The 18374-nt window shown below is 49.0% G+C and overlaps 1 protein-coding gene across 3 annotated transcripts in view; it reads left to right on the plus strand.

Moving 5' to 3' along the window:
- The window catches only part of CASR (calcium sensing receptor), a 60702-nt gene extending 42558 nt beyond the window's left edge, over nt 1–18144 (plus strand). For all 3 annotated transcript variants that reach the window (XM_077345904.1, XM_077345905.1, XM_077345906.1), the window contains exons 6-8: nt 8088–8318; nt 14582–14705; nt 15996–18144. In XM_077345904.1, coding sequence (XP_077202019.1) covers nt 8088–8318; nt 14582–14705; nt 15996–17437 — 1797 coding nt within the window. In that variant the 3' untranslated portion in view covers nt 17438–18144. The remainder of the gene's footprint in view (nt 1–8087; nt 8319–14581; nt 14706–15995) is intronic.
- Nucleotides 18145–18374: the final 230 nt, after the last annotated feature.

Raw genomic sequence — 18374 nt, forward strand, 5'->3', positions numbered from 1 at the left:
TCCTGGCTTACCTGGGCCTGATGCCTTCCTCTAGTGTAGGGATGCCAGCCTCCAGGTGAGACCCCAGCAGTATAGCTCATCTGCAGACTATAGAGATGGATTCCCCCAGAGAAAACAGACGCTTTGGAGGGTGAACTCTAGGGCAGGGATTCCTAACCAGGGAACTCTGGGGTTACACAAAGGGTTATGGGTCTTTCTCGAAGTTCAGAAGATCACTGACATCGCTAGACATCACAGGAGACCACTTCCCCTGTTTCTCTACCAGCCTTTCTCCATAATGGCATTTTCCCCTCAAAATATATTCAGAATATATTCAGAGTTTGTTTTCCTACTAGGAATTGACATATCCAAAACGTAGCCCAATGTATCTTGACTCCTTGACAGTTCCTAAATACCAACAATCTCATTTTAACTCATTACCAACAACAGAACTTCCTGGCCATTTTGGAAGGATCCCGCTAGCTGATAGATTTTGGAACTGTGACACAGGGCGTCTCGATACCTTGCTCTAGGGGTAGTCAAACTGCAGCCCTCCAGATGTCCATGGACTACAATTCCCATGAGCCCCTGCCAGCAAACATTGACAAGTGCTCATGGGAATTGTAGTCCATGGACATCTGGAGGCCCGCAGTTTGACTACCCCTGCCTTGCTCCATTGTTTATTGGACTCTCCAAAATTTCATAGGTACAGAACAATGTTTCTTTCTCCCCTTTTAAATAATCTGGTTTGTCGTCCAGCCCATGTTTAGCTCCAGATTCTTGTGGCTGGAACTGAGCCCATTATAAAATTCTATGCAATTAAATTTCATAGCTAATCCGATCTGGACAATGTGGTATTTTAGTTGTTACAGTTGTTACTACTATTACTATCAATTCTTTTTTGCTAACTATTATCATTATGTGTTCTTGTTGATGAATTGTTGGTGCTCAAAACTGTAGTCAGAAGCAGAATAAAGACCGGATGGACACAAGAAAGAACAGGTTAAGGGTGAGTGCTTTGGTGCGGTTTGGCCGCCCTCACCGAAGCCCAAGCCGGCCAGCCCCAAGTCTTCAGTGAGTACCAAGGTGGCCGAACCGCGCCAAAGCGCTCACCCCTACAACAGATCCAGTTGGAGCCTTCCACACATTGGCATGTTCTCCCAGGTTCCAGGGTGGCTATTAGCAGCAAAAGGAGAGTTGACAGCAGGAAACTCCCTGTGCAAATGCAAACAGGATTGAGGTGGGTTGTCTGTTTAGTCCAGGGGTTCCCAACCAGGGCAACCTGGAGTCCTAGGCTCCATGAGAGCTCCCCAGGGACTCCCTGGTCTTTCGCCTATATCCGGAGTGGCCAAACCGTGGCTCTCCAGACGTCTATGGACTACAATTCCCATGAGCCCCTGCCAGCACATTCTGACAGGGGCTCATGGGAATTGTAGTCCACGGACAACTGGAGATCCATGGTTTGGTCACCCCTGCCCTATATCCTGCCTTAATGGACTTGGCCACAAGCTATTCCTGGCATTGCTGTGAAAGCAGGGATCTATGTCCACTTCCATTCACCTGGGGGTCCATTCACCTGGGGGTGGCGTTCTTGTGCAGACCTGGGAAAGAGGGCGGAGCCTGGATGCCTAATCCTGCCTCCAATCAGGAGTGGCCAAACCGTGGCTCTCCAGACGTCTATGGACTACAATTCCCATGAGCCCCTGCCAGCACATTCTGACAGGGGCTCATGGGAATTGTAGTCCATGGACAACTGGAGATCCATGGTTTGGTCACCCCTGCCCTATATCCTGCCTTAATGGACTTGGCCACAAGCTATTCCTGGCATTGCTGTGAAAGCAGGGATCTATGTCCACTTCCATTCACCTGGGGGTCCATTCACCTGGGGGTGGCGTTCTTGTGTAGACCTGGGAAAGAGGGCGGAGCCTGGATGCCTAATCCTGCCTCCAATCACCTCCTTTCTCTCCCCCCTCAGTCCTCCTTGAGGGTGGCAGGGAGGCGTGGCCAGCTGCTCTCAATTCCGGTCTGGTTCTAGGGCTCCTAAAGCCTAAAAAATGCATCAGGGACTCCTCCATGGTCAAAAAGCTGGTCTAGTCAGACCGCTTCACGCTCAGGGGAAGGACTGCATGTCAAAAGCAGCTCTCCTTGTTTGTGGGAGCAGTTCTTTGTTGAGACCGTAGGAAATGCGTTTGCAGCTCATCCATGCAGGGCCTGAACAGGAGGCCATCAACATGAGGGTTGTTTGAACTTGGTGTCAACGGGTGCAGCTAATGAGAAACCTGTGGACATCATGGAAGGTTTTTTAAAAATCTCGCGCATTAAACTTCAATAAAACACTCCTGCGCTTCCCGTACCGACAGGTGCCTTTCTAGAAATCAATAGCCAGACTTCCCTGAAAAAGCGCATCGTTTCCGTATCGTTCCCTGTGGCATCTTACAACGGAGTGCCTGTTTGGTGCCCAGAAGGTCTCGGAGTTCAGCCTTTATTATCTCGAGCGGAGAGGAAGCCAGACTGATGGGCCAGGACACGTTTCTTCTGCTTGGATGTCTGTTGTGGATCAGAGGCGGCAATGCCGAGTTAGAGGAGAAGCCACAGGGTTGACTCGGGAGGAGGTAACTTCAAAAGTTACTTTCCAGCAGTGTCCCCCCAATGTTGTTTAGCTTCTGGACAATGGGGATTTTTTTAGGGATGTCAGTCCCCAGGTGGGACCTGGGGATACATCCGTTTTACAGCTCATCTCCAGGCAATGGAGCATCAGCTCCCCTGGTGAAAATGGCTGCTTGGGAGGGTGGAGTCCATAGCATTATATTCCACTGAAGTCCCTCCCTGATCCAAATCCCGCCCACTCCTGGCTCCGCCCCCAAAGTCTGAGGTATTTCCCAATCTGGAGCTGGCAGCCCCAGTTCCCCTGTAGAAAATGGCTGCTTCGGAGGGTGGGCTCCATAACATTAGGCTCCACTGAGGTTTGATTCCCCACTCCTCCACATGTAGCCAACTAGGTAACCTTGGGCTAGTCACAGTTCTCTTAGGGCTGTTCTCATAGAGCTCTCTCAGCCCCACCGACAGGGTGTCTGTAGTGGGGAGAGGAAAGGAAGGCAATTGTAAGCCGCTTTGAGACTCCTTCACATAGTTAAAAGCAGGGTATTTTGTAAAAAGCCCTTCTTTTGTATATTCCTCCTCTTTACACCCTGCCTTTCCAAGATTCTGCTCCCCAAAACTCCAGGAACGCCCTGAACTAAAAACCAGTTAGCAGCGCAGGGAGAGGGTGTGTGTGCCCATTTTCTGCCTCAAGTCCCCTCCCTAGCTGCAGGGAGGGACCTCGTGCATAGCTAATGGCAATTTCCGACTGGCGAGGAGGCAGACACCTGTCTCCTCAGCAGGTCAGACTGACAGGGCTTGGATCAACACGGTTCCTTCCCTCTGGATACATTTTTTTTTAAAGCATTTTGAAAAATCCACATCCTCACCCCTTATCGCGGTGTGACTCCGGCCGCTTTTTATAGGTTACCGCCTGTCAATGATTAGCTAGCTCCCTTGCTCTTCAGACCCCGGTCATTTATGTTTTGTAACTAAAGATAGCAACAGAAATGCCCAAGAATCAGCTCAGCGGCCTTTTGCGGAGGCTCAGTTCATTCAGGGCAAGGGGGAGGGGAGGGGAGGGGAGGGGAGGAGTTGCCCGGACACTTAATGAGTCCATTAGGGCTGAACTACACGTTACACACTCTCTACGGAGTCTTGCAGCTACTGTTGCCAGCTCTGGGTTGGGGTGGAGCCGGGAGGTAGCGGGATTGAGGGTTGGGAGGGGCCTCAGTGGAGCATAATGCTATGGAGTCCACCCTTCCAAGGAGCCATTTTCTCCAGAGGAACTGATCTCTGTTGCCTAGATATCAGCTATAAAAACGAGGTATCGCCAGGTCCCTCCTGGGGACTGACATCCCTACAAAAATCCCCCTTGTCCACAAGCTAAACTATATTGGAGGAACGCTGCTGGAAAGTAACTTTTAAAGCTACCTCCTCCCAAGTCACTGTGGGTGGGCAGGGGGACCAATCTCTTTAGTTGAGAGAGCTATAATTCAGGGGATCTTGCCTGGGGGCTGGCATCCTTTCTTGTGGTTCCCCCCAGTGGCAACTCCTGCATGAATGTACCCCCCCACAGCAGCAAACAGTCCACAGGTCTGGGTAGCCCAGGAGAACCTGATCCTGTCAGATCTCAGAAGCTAAGCAGGGCTGACCTGGGGTTATATTTGGATGGGAGACCTCCAAATATTTGGGTAGTAGTTCCTCCAAGGAACACTAGGGGTCATGACGTAGAGCCACCCCTGAACATCCCTTGCCTGGCTGCCAGACCATCCTCGGGTATCCTGGCTGCACTACACTAAATAAACAAAAAGTTCACAGGCAAGTCAGGTTGGCAGTGATGGGGATAAGCGAGACCCAGGGAGACCCATCCTTGATTTTCGCCCAGGCCCCAGAATGGCTAAGCCCTCCCCTGCTGCTCTAGCAGTTCCCCAGCTCACACATCCTCTCCTGACGGACAGGTGCCGAACTCCTTTCTGCCTTTCCTTGGCTGCCTGAACGTGCTCCAGAGGCGAGCACTGTGCCGAACTCTGGCTTAACAGCAGGAAGAGCCACCGTCATTTATCACGTGCAAGGATGGGGACAGGGAGGCTTTGAGTGCAATGGGGAGGGTGCGTTGTTTGTCTGGGCAGTGAGCGATGAAGGAAATTCTTCATCATTGCTTTCATTTTTTCCCTCCGTTGGGTTCCTACTGGAGCATAAGGGAGAGAGAACTCAGTGGCACCCAAGCAGCCTCAAGGGATAGGAGAAGCTGAGAGCTAGGCTTAGGCCGTGCACACTCACTTATGCCTGCCCTCTGTGCCTGCTGACACTTTTCCTGGCTCCTGCCAAGCAGAAGAGGAGGAAGCCAAGCGAGAGGGACCAGACAGGGCTGTGGTTTCCGTGGGGCATCTAATTGGCTGTGCAGAGTTTTTAAAATGTTGGTTCAGCAGCAGTTGCCCCCTCAGTGTGGTGTGGTGGTTAATGGTGGCAGCCTCTGATCTGGAGAGCCGGATTTGAGTCTCCACTCCTCTTCCCTGTGCAGCCAGCTGTGACACTGGGCTTGTCACAGTTCTCTCAGAGCTCTTCTTGGCAGTTCTCACAGAGATCTCTCAGCCCCACTTACCTCACGGGTTATCTGTTGTGGGGAGAGGAAGGGGACTCACTTTGGGACTCCTACGGGAAGTGAAAAACGGGGTATAAAAAACCTAGCTCCTCTTCTTCTTCTTCTCCCTGATCTGCGAGGGCACCATTAGCCCTGCTGGGGTGTCTTCTGATCACCAGAGGCATGAGAAGCAGAGGTAGTAGCCTGTGGCTGCAGCTTGCCATTCTCATCTTCCAGTTTAACCCCCTTACCCCTGCCCTGCTTGAGGCCTAGGATTGCCAGTCCCCAGGTGGAAGTGGAGGCTCCCTCGGGGACCCACCTGGCCAGCAGGAGGACTTTCCAGAAGCAGGAGGGAGGCCCCCACCTATGTTGCCGGAGATGCAGCAACATTACTTCCTGTGTGTACCGGAAGTGACATCATCGTATCAGTGACGTCCTGGCGTTGCTCTGGTATTTGAACAAAATCTGCATGGTAGAAGTCATTTTCACCATAGAGTTGTTGCCCCAAAACCACAGGTTCACAATGACTTTGCAAGATGATGATGTCACTTCTGGTACACTCTGGAAGTGACGTTGCCATGTTGACAGCCATGTAGCCTGGGCCTCCCTCCCATTCCTGGCAATTCCCCACCCTGCTGATTATTAGGAGGAACCTGGCAACACTGCTGTGGCAGCAAAATTCTTAGTGTTGACCATGATGGGCATCACCACAGTGGGGTATCTAGACAGAATATACCACATGAGGGGTTCTCCAGAAGCTCCTGGTTTGAAGAGGATCAAGATAACAAGTAGAAATACGGGAGGATGTGTATGAGCAGAGACTAACCCCCCCACCCAAGCGTGGCTTAATAAATCTTATAGTTAACAGAAGAAGCAATCTCAATTCTGTTCCCAAGAGACCTCGTGCTCTGTTTGAATTTTTGGGTCACGTGCAATCATTATTACAAACCTGAAGAAGCTTCAGAACAAAATGAGACTATACTTGGGAGTCTAGTTTTATTCTGATTACTAGGGGCCAAGCCCGTTGCATTCAGGAATACAACGGTGCTAGACTGGGGTGGTGGTGGAAGAAGAACTCTGTGGATGGCCTCCTCCTTCCCCAGGACCTGTAATGGCTGCAGGCAGCTGTTAGGGAACTCACTGGCAGGGACAGCTCTCGTGCAGCGGGGATCTGCAGCCTCCGAGCCTCAGAGGGAAGGAGGAGGGGGTCGTCAGGGGTGGGGGACAGAAGGCGATTGGCCGGCCGCCGGACAGACAGGCCAGCCAGTTGGAGGAGGAGGCATACAGGGGTGGGACAGAGTGGGTGTTAAGCGCTGAGTGGCACTTAAGCCATGAGACACACTCCTCCAAGGCCTTACTAGAAATATTAAGTGGAACAGATTTATTTCCTTGGGGCTAGCAGATTTAAAACATCCATCTGGTGCCTGTTTCCAGATCAAAACTCCTGCATGTCCCAAAGCACCTTGGTGAAACTATTACACCAACAAAGATCCTTTTCACATATGCCTGCTTAATTTTAAGGGCATGTTGTACCATGGATAAAGTAACACTCCTAGTGTTACCAGCCAAAAGATATAATGGAAGAAACATATAGGAACAACGAAGAAAGGCAATATATATATATAGCTCATAGACAAATACATATAATTATTAAATACAAAATGAGACAAAGTTTAAGTTACAACAATACACCAACGGTTGAGCTGGCTTAGCTATTCATTCATTCATTCATTCATTCATTCATTCATTCATTCATTCATTCATTCATTCATTCATTCATTCATTCATTGTATTTATATACTGCCCTCCCCAAAGGCTCAGGGTGGTTCACATAAAACAGAAACAACACAGATAACTTAGTTTAACAATAATAAAGTGATAACAACAAGCAACATAGGCCAGTAGAAAAACATGGAAAACATTGATACTGAAAGCCCAGTGAGTTGGGCGGAATTGTGGTGGGTGCCATAGAAGGGAGACTCGGGGAGGGCCCATGGGAAGTGGTGGTTCACCAAATGCCTGGTGGAGGAGCTCCCTTTTGCAGGCCCTGCAGAACTGTTCAAGTTCAAGTGGGCCACTGATAGCTGCACTCCATCCAGGTTGGGCAGATCTGCTTCCTCGCTTGGACCTTTCCTGCCCAGCCACAGGACATCCATCTTTGAAGGGTTGAGCTTCAGACGAGTCTGCTTGGGCCACCTCCTCACTCTTCCAGGCAGCCGGCTAATGCTTTGGGGGAGAGTCAGGACAGCCATCCATCACATGGCATGTGTGTAGTGTTGTGTAGTATAGCCAGGAGACTTGACGACTGTCTGGCAGCCAGCCAAGAGATGCCATTGGCTGCCTCTGTGGCATGACTCCTTGGAGGCCTCCCGTCCCAATACTAGCCAGGGTTCACCCTGCTGTGAATACGTGAAATGGAGAGGAGAAAGCACTTGTTCCCTCCTGTCCAAACTGAGTGGGGACAGAGGCGATGCCATCAGTCTGCATTGCAAATGGAAGAGGAGAAAGAGCTGGTCTCTCTCCTTTTGGATGACTAGACCAAGGGTAGTCAACCTGTGGTCCTCCAGTTGTCCATGGACTACAATTCCCATGAGCCCCTGCCAGCGAATGCTGGCAGGGGCTCATGGGAATTGTAGTCCATGGGCATCTGGAGGACCACAGGTTGACTACCACTGGACTAGACCACCTAGCCTGGCTCTCAGAGAAAGACTAGTTATTTAGGAGATCTCTGCACAGCACTCCAGATGAAGATTATCGTTACTCGGTTGATTCCAAAAGGAAGGGTAATGACTTCTACAGCAGCAGTAGCCGCAACGAAATCCTTCTTGCTTTACTTCCAAGTATTTTGCAGGTTTCCCTTCTCGGCACCAGGCGGTTTGAGCTTTCCAGAAGGCCCCAACATCCATGTCTGCTGGTCACAGCATGTCTGTGTCTCCTTTCTCTCCAGGTCCTGAAGCACCTGCGGCACTTGAACTTCACCAACAACATGGGCGAGCAGGTGGATTTCGACGAGTCCGACGGCCTGATCGGGAATTACTCCATCATCAACTGGCACCTATCCCCCGAAGACGGCTCCATTGTCTTCGAGGAGGTTGGGCACTACAACGTTTATGCCAAGAAGGGAGAGAGGCTCTTCATCAGTGAGAACAAGATCCTGTGGAGTGGATTCTCCAAGGAGGTAAGACATGCCTGTTGCCCTGGATGTGCATTTCCTCCTCCTCGTCGTCTTCTGCTTCTTCTGCTTCTTCTGCTGCTGCTTCTGCTGCTTCTGCTTATTATTATTATTATTATTATTATTATTATTATTATTATTATTATTATTATTATTATTATTATTAAATTTATTACCCGCCAGTCCCAAGAGGCTCGTAGTGGGTTACAGAAGTCCACTTAAAACCCCATCAAAACCCATTAAAATGGACAATCAGCAACACAAAAACAGCATAGCAATAACATGGTGGAACCCCCAACCCCTCCCCGATCCTACTTCAAGAGGGAGGAGAGAGGAGAGACAAGAATCACAGATGGCATTTAACGTCAGGGGGACTCCGAGTGATCTTCCTCCACTTCCATAGCCTCAACCGTAGACCTGGTGGAAGAGCTCCGTTTTACAGGCCCTGCGAAATGCTGGAAGGTCTTGCAGGACCCGAAGCTCACCTGGGAGCTCATTCCACCAGGTAGGGGCCAGTAAATTATCACCCGCAGAGCGTAGAGAGATTTGGGAGGGGAAGACCATCAGGGGGATAGAGCAGCCATCTTCTCCAGGGGAATAGATCTGTGTTGCCTGGGACCCTTGGCAATTCCAGGGGAATTTGGGCAAATCGGACATGGGTTAGTTGATTTCTGGCTGGCTTCTGTCACCCACAGCCGGAAGGGCGCTGCTTTCTTTCGTCCCGGCCTGTGAAAGTCAATCAAGTGCGATCCTTTTATGGTGAGGTTTTATGGAAGTGTAGCAGCTAGCCACATGTAAGAAATAAAAATGTAAGGGGGGTGGGGGCTTTAAAAGGGAAAAAATGCACTACATACCCATTAAAATTCCTTAACCAGGGTTTCCTGAAGCCTGATAGGCCTGGAGGGGATGGGAAAAGGAGGGGCCCCAGGTTAGTATATACACAGCTATGCTTCCCAAGCCTATTCTGCATGATCATGCCACTTCTGGGGATTCTCAAAGTCTGAATTTTATTTCATGGCTTCCTCAATGGCAAAAAAATTTTTTTGAGAAAGGCTGCCTTAAACCAGCCATTCCCAACATGGGACATGTCCCCCCCCTCCCCGCCACCCCATCCTGGCACATTTGAAGGGGACCACAGACCGAAAAATGTGAGGAGGGCAAACCAAAGGGTTTATGGGTAACAGAACCAATGTAGTACTCTTTTTGTCACGTGCGACCTCATGAATTGCAAAAACGTTTGACCATTGTCAAGGGACAGAAAAAGAAATTGTGTAGTCCATTCCTTTGTGTGTTCTTGAATGCATTCAAGGAGAAAAAGGAATGCACATGCTTCTCTTTTTCGAATGTTCTAGAAATTGGTCTCAGGTATATATAAGACAAGTATGTCGAGTACAGTCACTTCACCCTTAGTTTAGGCCTTTTTTGGCCTAGCTCACTGTGCAAGTGGCCAGCCTTGAGACCTGAAAAGTGCTCATGAAAGAGCCATAACCAAAGAAAGGTTGAGAATGGCTGCCTTAGACCATGGCTGAATCTGCATGGAGTTTTTATTTCAATCCCAGGTGGATTAAATCCCTGCCACCTACACTGAATGCGATTTCCATTTTGATTTTGGGTGATTTAAATTTTTCATCTGCAACAAGCATGATTGATCCGGAGTGACCCTACCTTTCCCCCGCAATATCCTGGAGTGGATATAATGATATTTGAAATCAGTAAGCGTGCAGCTGTCTGCTTTCCCCAAAATAACTTGGAGGCTGCCATGTCTCCAATGCTGTAAAAAAGCCCTGATTGGCCAGGGTGTAAGTTCAAAAGCTTCTTTGTTCCCAGGTTGCAAGGCTTCTCTTAAAGGGGAAGCCCTAACTTCTCTCGGCAGAGATTTGCCTCTTGGATTTATTCCCCCTCCTCTGCTGTCTCCAATCCTCTCCCCTCCCCCTTCAAGAAAAGAAAGAGGCTCCTGCTGCACTTGGCTCTCTCCTCCCTTCTGAGCTTCCTTAATCACGTGCAGAACAGTTTTCTGTTTCAATGGGGGGGGGGGAGAGGGGATAGAGGAAGACCTGAGTTCAAATCAATCTGAATTCAGTAGATTCCACAACGGAATAAACAAAGTAAGTGCAGAATCAGCCTATGTCAGGATGTGAGAGATCCAAATAGCTTGACTTGTTGATGCTGCTATTTCAGGAAACCCATATTGCTCTAGCATTCCAATGCCAGCACACTGTTTTTTGGGGGAAATCTGTTTTCTGGATGAATGGTCTTTCTGTCGATATTACAAATGCTTTGCAGGCCTGGGGTTCAGGTGCCTATTGGACTTACCTGTGACTTCATGTCTGGCAACACAGCCGTACCTGGACCTGTTTGGCCCAGGTTGACCCAATCTCATTGGATTGCAAAAGCTAAGCAGGGTTGACCCTCGTTAGTACTTGGATGGGGGACCACCAAGGAAGTTGAGGGCTGTTACGTGGAGGCGGGCAAGGGAAAACCACCTCAGAATGTCTCTTCCCCTGAAAACCCCACCAGGGGGCGCCATAAGTTGACTGTGACTTGACACTTTACACACAGAACTGGGCATGTGGTCAAGTGTTCAGGAGTAGAAGAAACAGAATCAAGAATTTTTTTTTATACCCCACTTTTCGCTACTCGAAGGAATCCCAAAGCAGGTTACAAACACTTTTCCCTTCCTCTCTCCATAACAGTTACCCTGTGGGGCTGAGAGAGTTCTAAGGGAATTGCTGTGTGTGAACAGCTATAGGAGAACTGTTACTATAGGAGAATCTTCCCCATCTTCAACACTTCCAACTTAACTGGGTGAAAATTCGTATTTTTTATGTTTTTGCCACATCGATCACTATTTCCCTCACAAGAGAAGACCGAGGAGAAATAAGAGTTAAGCAGTTCAGCCCTCTCTTCATCATCTGTTATAATTTCACTTTCCTGTCCTCGCACAAATATGGTGTCACAATGAGCACAATGAGAGACCCAAGTAGGTGTCTGTATGAACAATTCTTCCTCCACATGCCACTTTGGACAGTCTAGATGTGTGTGCAAGAAAAGCATGTATGTCGCATGGACATGCAGTGGTCAAACTCTCAGGGCTGAGGAGAACTGTAACTAGTCCAAGATCACCCAGCTGGCTGCCCGTGGAAGAATGGTGGCCTCTAATCTGGAGAGCTGGGTCTGATTCCCTGCTCCTCCTCCAAATGCAGCCAGCAGGGTGACCTTGGGCCAATCACAGTTCTCTCAGAACTGTCTCATCTCCACCTACCTCACAGGGTGTCTGTTGTAGGGAGAGGAAAGGTAAAACGATTGAGACTCCTTCGGGACATGAAAAGCAGGGTATAAAAACCAACTCTTTTTCCTCTTCCAAAAGAGTATGCCAGAATTTCGCAGCCTCTGTGAATTTAATTTATAATGTCTCCTCTTAAATCTTTTACTTTTCTCTTCTAAAGAAGAGGGCTTTTGTTTAAAAACAATGCCCTGGGGTCTTTCCATAAAAGTCCTTATGGTGCTGTTTTGAACCCACCCACCCTTCTTTGTTACTATGTTGATCTATTGGTAGCAGAAAATCCACGTTATAGTTCATCTTGCGGATGAGGCTTATTGAGATCAGCAACCTAATTTAAATATTAGGCATTTAAAGTACGGAGTATCTGAAGTAGGAAATAATCGTGAAAGCAAACCTAGTTGTTACGTCTGTAGGAATGTAATTTCAACTGCAACTATACCCTACGTCAGGGTCCCCCAATGCAGTTCCTGTGGGCACTACAGTGCTTGATTGACACTTTTCTTGGTGCCCATCAAATTTTTTTAGAAAAGTAGGCAGGACCAGGTGGGCCTTACGTGCAACAAGGCTTTTGACTGGCCCTGCAGTCTGTTTAAGACACTGCTTTAGCAGCAATGTTTGTGGCTGTGCCTATCTTACTGTTTCAGGGTCCCAGCGGTGGCCAGCAGCCTCCAAAAGGACAAAAACCTAAAAAGGTCCTAAAATGTATGAAGAGTCTACATCAGGGGTAGTCAAACTGCGGCCCTCCAGATGTCCATGGACTACAATTCCCAGAAGCCCCTGCCAGCGAATGCTGGCAGGGGCTTCTGGGAATTGTAGTCCATGGACATCTGGAGGGCTGCAGTTTGACTACCCCTGGTCTACATATATTTCATGGGCATCCCAGAGCAACATATGGAGAATTCTGTACTCTTGTGCTCTGACTTCACAGTCATAGCAACCGTTTCAAAGGAAGGCAGCGACTTGCTCTTTACTGATCAACGAAACGGCCTCGTTTTGTCTGAGGGAGAGTGCTTGCACTCGAAAGCTCACGCCTTGAATAAATCTTTGTTGGTCTTAAAGGTGCAACTGGACTCCGATTTTCTTTTGTTGGCCTCCTTTTGTTGAGACTTTTTGCAACTTTGGTCTCTCTTTGACAGCGCTAAAAATCGACCGCAAAGCCTGCAGTTTTGACCTCTGCCGCCACCTTGTGATGATTAAGTATATGTTCAAGATCGCAGAGTATTTCTTTATTTCTTAACGGTATGGCACGTGTGTTGTGTAACCAGGAGACCCTAAGATTTATCTGGCTGCCAGGCAAGAGATGTTTGGAGGTGGTTTACTATTTCCTGACTCTGTGTCAGCTTGGTATTCCTTGGAGATCACCCTTCCTAGTGCTAACCGGGGCCTGCCCCGCTTGGCTTCTAAGATCATTCAGGATCAGTCTTGCCTGCGCTGACCAGGTTGGGTAGATCTCCAAGTACTTTTTTTTGTATCTGTTCCCTGCAATCTATATTGGACATAATCCTATTCCCCATATTAGTCATATAATTCCCCTTGTTGTATAAGAAGCAGTAGCCTATGGCTATGTTACAGATAATATTGCATCATTTCTGTGCAGAAAGTCCTGTTTTCTACACCCTTCCAAAAATTCATAAGTCCTGGGTGCCCTCTTGTCTGTGCTACAGGGTCCATTTTGGAAACCCCTGGCATGGTACGTGGACAATCTTTTACAGTCATTACTCATTTATATCCTGGCCTATCTGAAGGATACCAAAGACTTCACTCATAAAAGTGAGGGCATTCATGTCCCAGCTCAATCAATTCCATAAACTTATGTAATCATTTCATAAAATAGTAGAAGAAAGTTGGTTTTTATACCCCGCTTTTCTCCACCTGAAGGAACCTCAAAGTGACTTACAGTTGCCATCCCTTCCTCGCCGAATGACAGACACTCTGTGAGATAGGTGGAGCTGAGAGAGCTCTGACAGGGCTGCTCAGTCGGAACAGCACTATCAGGACTGTGACAAGCTCACGGTCACCCAGTGGCTGCATGTGGAGAAGCGGGGAATCAAACCCAGCTCACCAGATTAGAAGCCACCACTCTTAACCACTACACCAAGCTCTATCATTTACTGAAGATTTCAGGGCGGGTTGTGGTTTCCCGCTCCTTCTTTCAAACAGATACTGTTTATGATTAAATCAGAGTCCAGTAGCACCTTTTAAGACCAACAAAGATTTATTCAGGGCGTGAGCTTTCGAGTGCAAGTCTGACGAATAGTGCTTGCACTTGAAAGCTCACGCCCTGAATAAATCTTTGTTGGTCTTAAAGGTGCTACTGGACTCTGATTTTATTGTGCTACTTCAGACCAACTAGGCCAGTGGTCCCCAACCTTTTTATCACCGGGGACCACTCAACGCTTGACAATTTTACTGAGGCCCAGTGGGGGGGGGGGTAGTTTACTCCTCTACTCTCAACCACTGCCCTAACACTCTCTGATTGCTATGGTAATGTTTAAACATCCCTTCAAAATAAGATACAGACACGCCACAACAATGAACATAAGGAACATTTTATTTTCATGGACATTTTAACTCATGACAATGATAAATCAATGGGAACCCTGAGCTTGTTTCTCTGCAACGAGATAGTCCCATCTGGGAGTGATGGGAGACAACGACACCCGAAGTGGGTTGTAAAGGGCCGGGGGGGGGGGGGGAGAAGGCGTCCTTCACGGCCCATCTCCAATTAGTCAAAGGACCACATGTGGTCCGCAGCCCACAGGTTGGGGATAGCTAAACTAGGCTACCCATTTGAATCTACTGTTTATGATTCTATGTAGCTTTATGCAAATGCGGATAATGTTATTGAATTGCCTTCTGTCTGTCTATATCTAATATGCTCATTGATGATTTTCCGAATGCTATCTTTGTTGTTTGCATTTATACCCAAGGGCTTTGCCTTCACATTTCCCCTCCCATGTTAACCAGGCTTTTCGTCTTCTTGCAGGTGCCCTTCTCGAACTGCAGCCGAGACTGCCAGCCAGGCACGAGGAAAGGCATCATTGAGGGACAGCCAACATGTTGCTTTGAATGTGTAGAATGCACTGATGGGGAGATCAGCGATGAGACGGGTATGCATGCAAAGCAGACAGAGAGGGCAGCCCTGTCTTTGGTTGAGAGATGTTCCCTGGGATGGCGTCACAAAGTGGCATTCCGAGATCCATTCAAAGACGAGCCTCCATTTCAAAATGTTTGGTATAAACAATGTGCAGCCGGCTCTCTCCAATGCATCATATGTCTAATTCCAAACCCTGTGCATCAGAAATTCTGCACAATAGGGCTATGTATGGATTGGAGAGGGGATTTTTTGGGGAAAGGGGGGGGAGTAGTAAACTTGTAAAAAAAGATCTCTCTGTTGTACCCTTCTTCTTTTGCCCTCTATCGCTCCCAGCATTAGGCTCTTCTCCAGGGAGTCCTTCCTTCTCATGAGGTGGCCAAAATATTTGAGTTTCATCTTCAGGATTTGGCCTTCTAAGGAGCAGTCAGAGCTGATCTCCTCTAGGACTGACCGGTTTGTTCGCCTTGCAGTCCAAGGGACTCGCAAGAGTCTTCTCCAGCACCGGAGTTCAAAAGCCTCAATTCTTTTACGCTCGGCCTTCCTTATGGTCCATCTTTCACAGCCATACATTGCAACTGGGAAGACCATAGCCTTGACTAGACGCACTTTAATTGCAACGGCAATTAAACTACGTCAAATAAATACGAGTTGCAAGGGGAGGGCAGTTTATACATTTGAGAAATAAATAAAAATCTGTAATGATTTTAAACAGATTTAATTAATTAATTTTCCTTAATTATTATTCTCCCATCAGGTTTTTCTGTTTCTTCTTTGTGGTTTTTAACAATTTTCTTTCTTAATCGGTTTAAAGGTTTTGGTCTATTTCCAGTTATTTTCAGGGCTATTCTTGTCCCTCTCTGTTTATGAGCAGTTATTGGATAATAAATTCTGGAAACTATTTTATAGTGTGGTGAATAAATTTTATCGTATCCCTTTTCAAACTGGATAGACAGCCGTAATAAAGTGAACTGAACTACAAAAAAAAAGCATCTTTAAAAGGACCAAATGAGTCACTCAATCTATCCAGTCTGTAATATCCGTTGAACAACACTGGCCCATTCTCTTATACAGTCCCTATAGCAATGAATAGCAAGAGCTCTACCTCTTGTGCAAGGGAATTCCTGGCAGGACGTGCCCCTTGTGTTTAACGTCTGGCTGTAGACTGAACCCATAAACCCACGGTTTGGGGTTTCTCTGACCCATCAGTCCAGAACACCTTGTACACAGAAGGTTCCAAAAGAGGCCGGTTGTCCTTCAGTCCGTGCATCATCCTCCACTGACCAAATGTCTTGTCTTCTTGCAGACGCCAGCGCTTGTGAGAAATGTCCCGAGAACTTCTGGTCCAACGAAAACCACACTTTCTGCACCCCGAAGCAAATAGAGTTTCTGTCCTGGACGGAACCGTTCGGGATCGCCCTCACCCTGTTCGCCGTGCTCGGCATCTTCCTGACCTCCTTCGTCCTGGGCGTCTTCACCCGCTTCCGCAACACCCCCATCGTGAAGGCCACCAACCGTGAACTCTCCTACCTCCTCCTCTTCTCCTTACTGTGCTGCTTCTCCAGCTCCCTTTTCTTCATCGGCGAGCCTCAGGACTGGAATTGCCGCTTGCGGCAGCCCGCCTTCGGCATCAGCTTCGTCCTCTGCATCTCCTGCATCCTGGTGAAGACCAATCGCGTCCTCCTGGTCTTCGAGGCCAAGATCCCCACCAGCCTCCACCGCAAATGGTGGGGCCTCAACCTCCAGTTCCTCCTGGTCTTCTTGTGCACGTTCGTGCAGATCGTCATCTGCGTCATCTGGCTCTACACCGCTCCCCCGTCCAGCTTCCGCAACCACGAGCTGGAGGACGAGATCATCTTCATCACCTGCAACGAAGGCTCCCTGATGGCCCTGGGCTTCCTGATTGGCTACACCTGCCTCCTGGCGGCCATCTGCTTCTTCTTCGCCTTCAAGTCCCGCAAGCTGCCCGAGAACTTCAACGAGGCCAAGTTCATCACCTTCAGCATGCTGATCTTCTTCATCGTCTGGATATCGTTCATCCCGGCCTACGCCAGCACCTACGGCAAGTTCGTCTCCGCCGTGGAGGTCATCGCCATCCTGGCCGCCAGCTTCGGCCAGCTGGCTTGCATCTTCTTCAACAAGGTCTACATCATCCTCTTCAAGCCCTCCCGCAACACCATCGAGGAGGTGCGCTGCAGCACCGCCGCTCACGCCTTCAAGGTGGCGGCCAGGGCCACCCTGCGGCGCAGTAACGTGTCCCGTAAGAGGTCCAACAGTCTCGGGGGCTCCACGGGCTCCACCCCCTCCTCCTCCATCAGCAGCAAAAGCAACCACGAAGAGCCCTTCGCCTTGGCGGCCCCCGCCGAGCAGCAACACCCCCACGGGTGCAAGCAGAAAGTCAGCTTTGGCGGCGGGACGGTCACCTTGTCCCTAAGCTTTGAGGAGCACCAGAAGAACGCCGTGGCCAGCCAGAACGCAAAGCACAGGAACTCCTTGGAAGCCCAAAACAGCGACGACAGCCTTATGAGGCACAAGGCTCTGCTTTCTCTGCGGTCCAGCGACCCGCTAGTCAGCGAGCCCAACGCCCAGACCCCCCCTGGCCCCGATGCCAACCCCCAAGAGTCGGCGGTGGAAGAAACCCAGCAGGCAGCCCAGGGCTTCGAGGGAGAGCAGCCTCCGTTGTCCGCGACCCGTTTGCGGGATTTTGTAGGCAGTGACTCCATCGTAGAGAACGCCGTCCATTCATAAGCGAAGAACGCGGGCTCTTGCCCCCCTGCTTTTTCTCCAGAGTAGGGGAAGGAAGCGGAGATTTCCATTCATGACACAGCCCGCTGCTTCTTCGAATCGGCCGGGTAAAGCCACCTCCAAAGAAACACTGGGGGAGGGGGAAATGTTTCCAGAAGCAGCTGTCTAGGAATCCTTCTGGGGAGACTCTATGGTGGTTGTCAAAGAATGGGAGGAGGAGAACATCTTTGGACTTTTTCCAGCTGGGCTTGAGCGGAAATGCCATGCTGTTGCCACCCACAATCGGGGTCCGGACTGCCAGCTTGCCCTTGAACAGAGATATCTGGGTGGTCCCCATAAATATGCTCTGTTCTTGTGTTGATGTATATATAGTGTCCCCTTCCTTTCGTGATGTATAAGTTTCCCTTGACATGTAAAACTGCTTAGCCACACATTACAAGGGTGGGGGACCTTGCTGCTGTACCGCAACAAAGAAAGAACACGACAAAAAAAGAAGCCCCCCCAAAAAACCAGGACTCACAGGAGGCTGATTGTACAGTCCCCATGGAAATGCGCGCAAAAAATAGCATGGACAGCCAGTGGCCTGAACGTGTAAATTATTTAAAGTGATGGGTACCGCTTGCTCCCTGTATATACGTGAAAAGGGAGACGGCATCGTTGCTGCTCCTTACGCCCCTGATAGCTGGAATAATAAAGACGATGACACTGCAGTTTTTGAGTCACTTCTGTAGTGGAAATCAGCCTGGGTCAATTCCCCCCCATAGGCAGAAAGAAAAAGAAATTTGAACTCTGTGAGGTGTGCCCAAGATTTCAGCCCGCCGTTATTTCTGCTGTTGTGGCTTTTCTGTCCCCAATGGCTAACCTTTGACCAAGTTAAAACCCATGTTTGCGAACAGAAAAATATTCTGGGAGAGGGAAATCAGCCATGTTTGCGTATTTA

Source organism: Paroedura picta, chromosome 7, assembly GCF_049243985.1.
Source record: "Paroedura picta isolate Pp20150507F chromosome 7, Ppicta_v3.0, whole genome shotgun sequence".
NCBI classification, from domain to species: Eukaryota; Metazoa; Chordata; class Lepidosauria; order Squamata; family Gekkonidae; genus Paroedura; species Paroedura picta.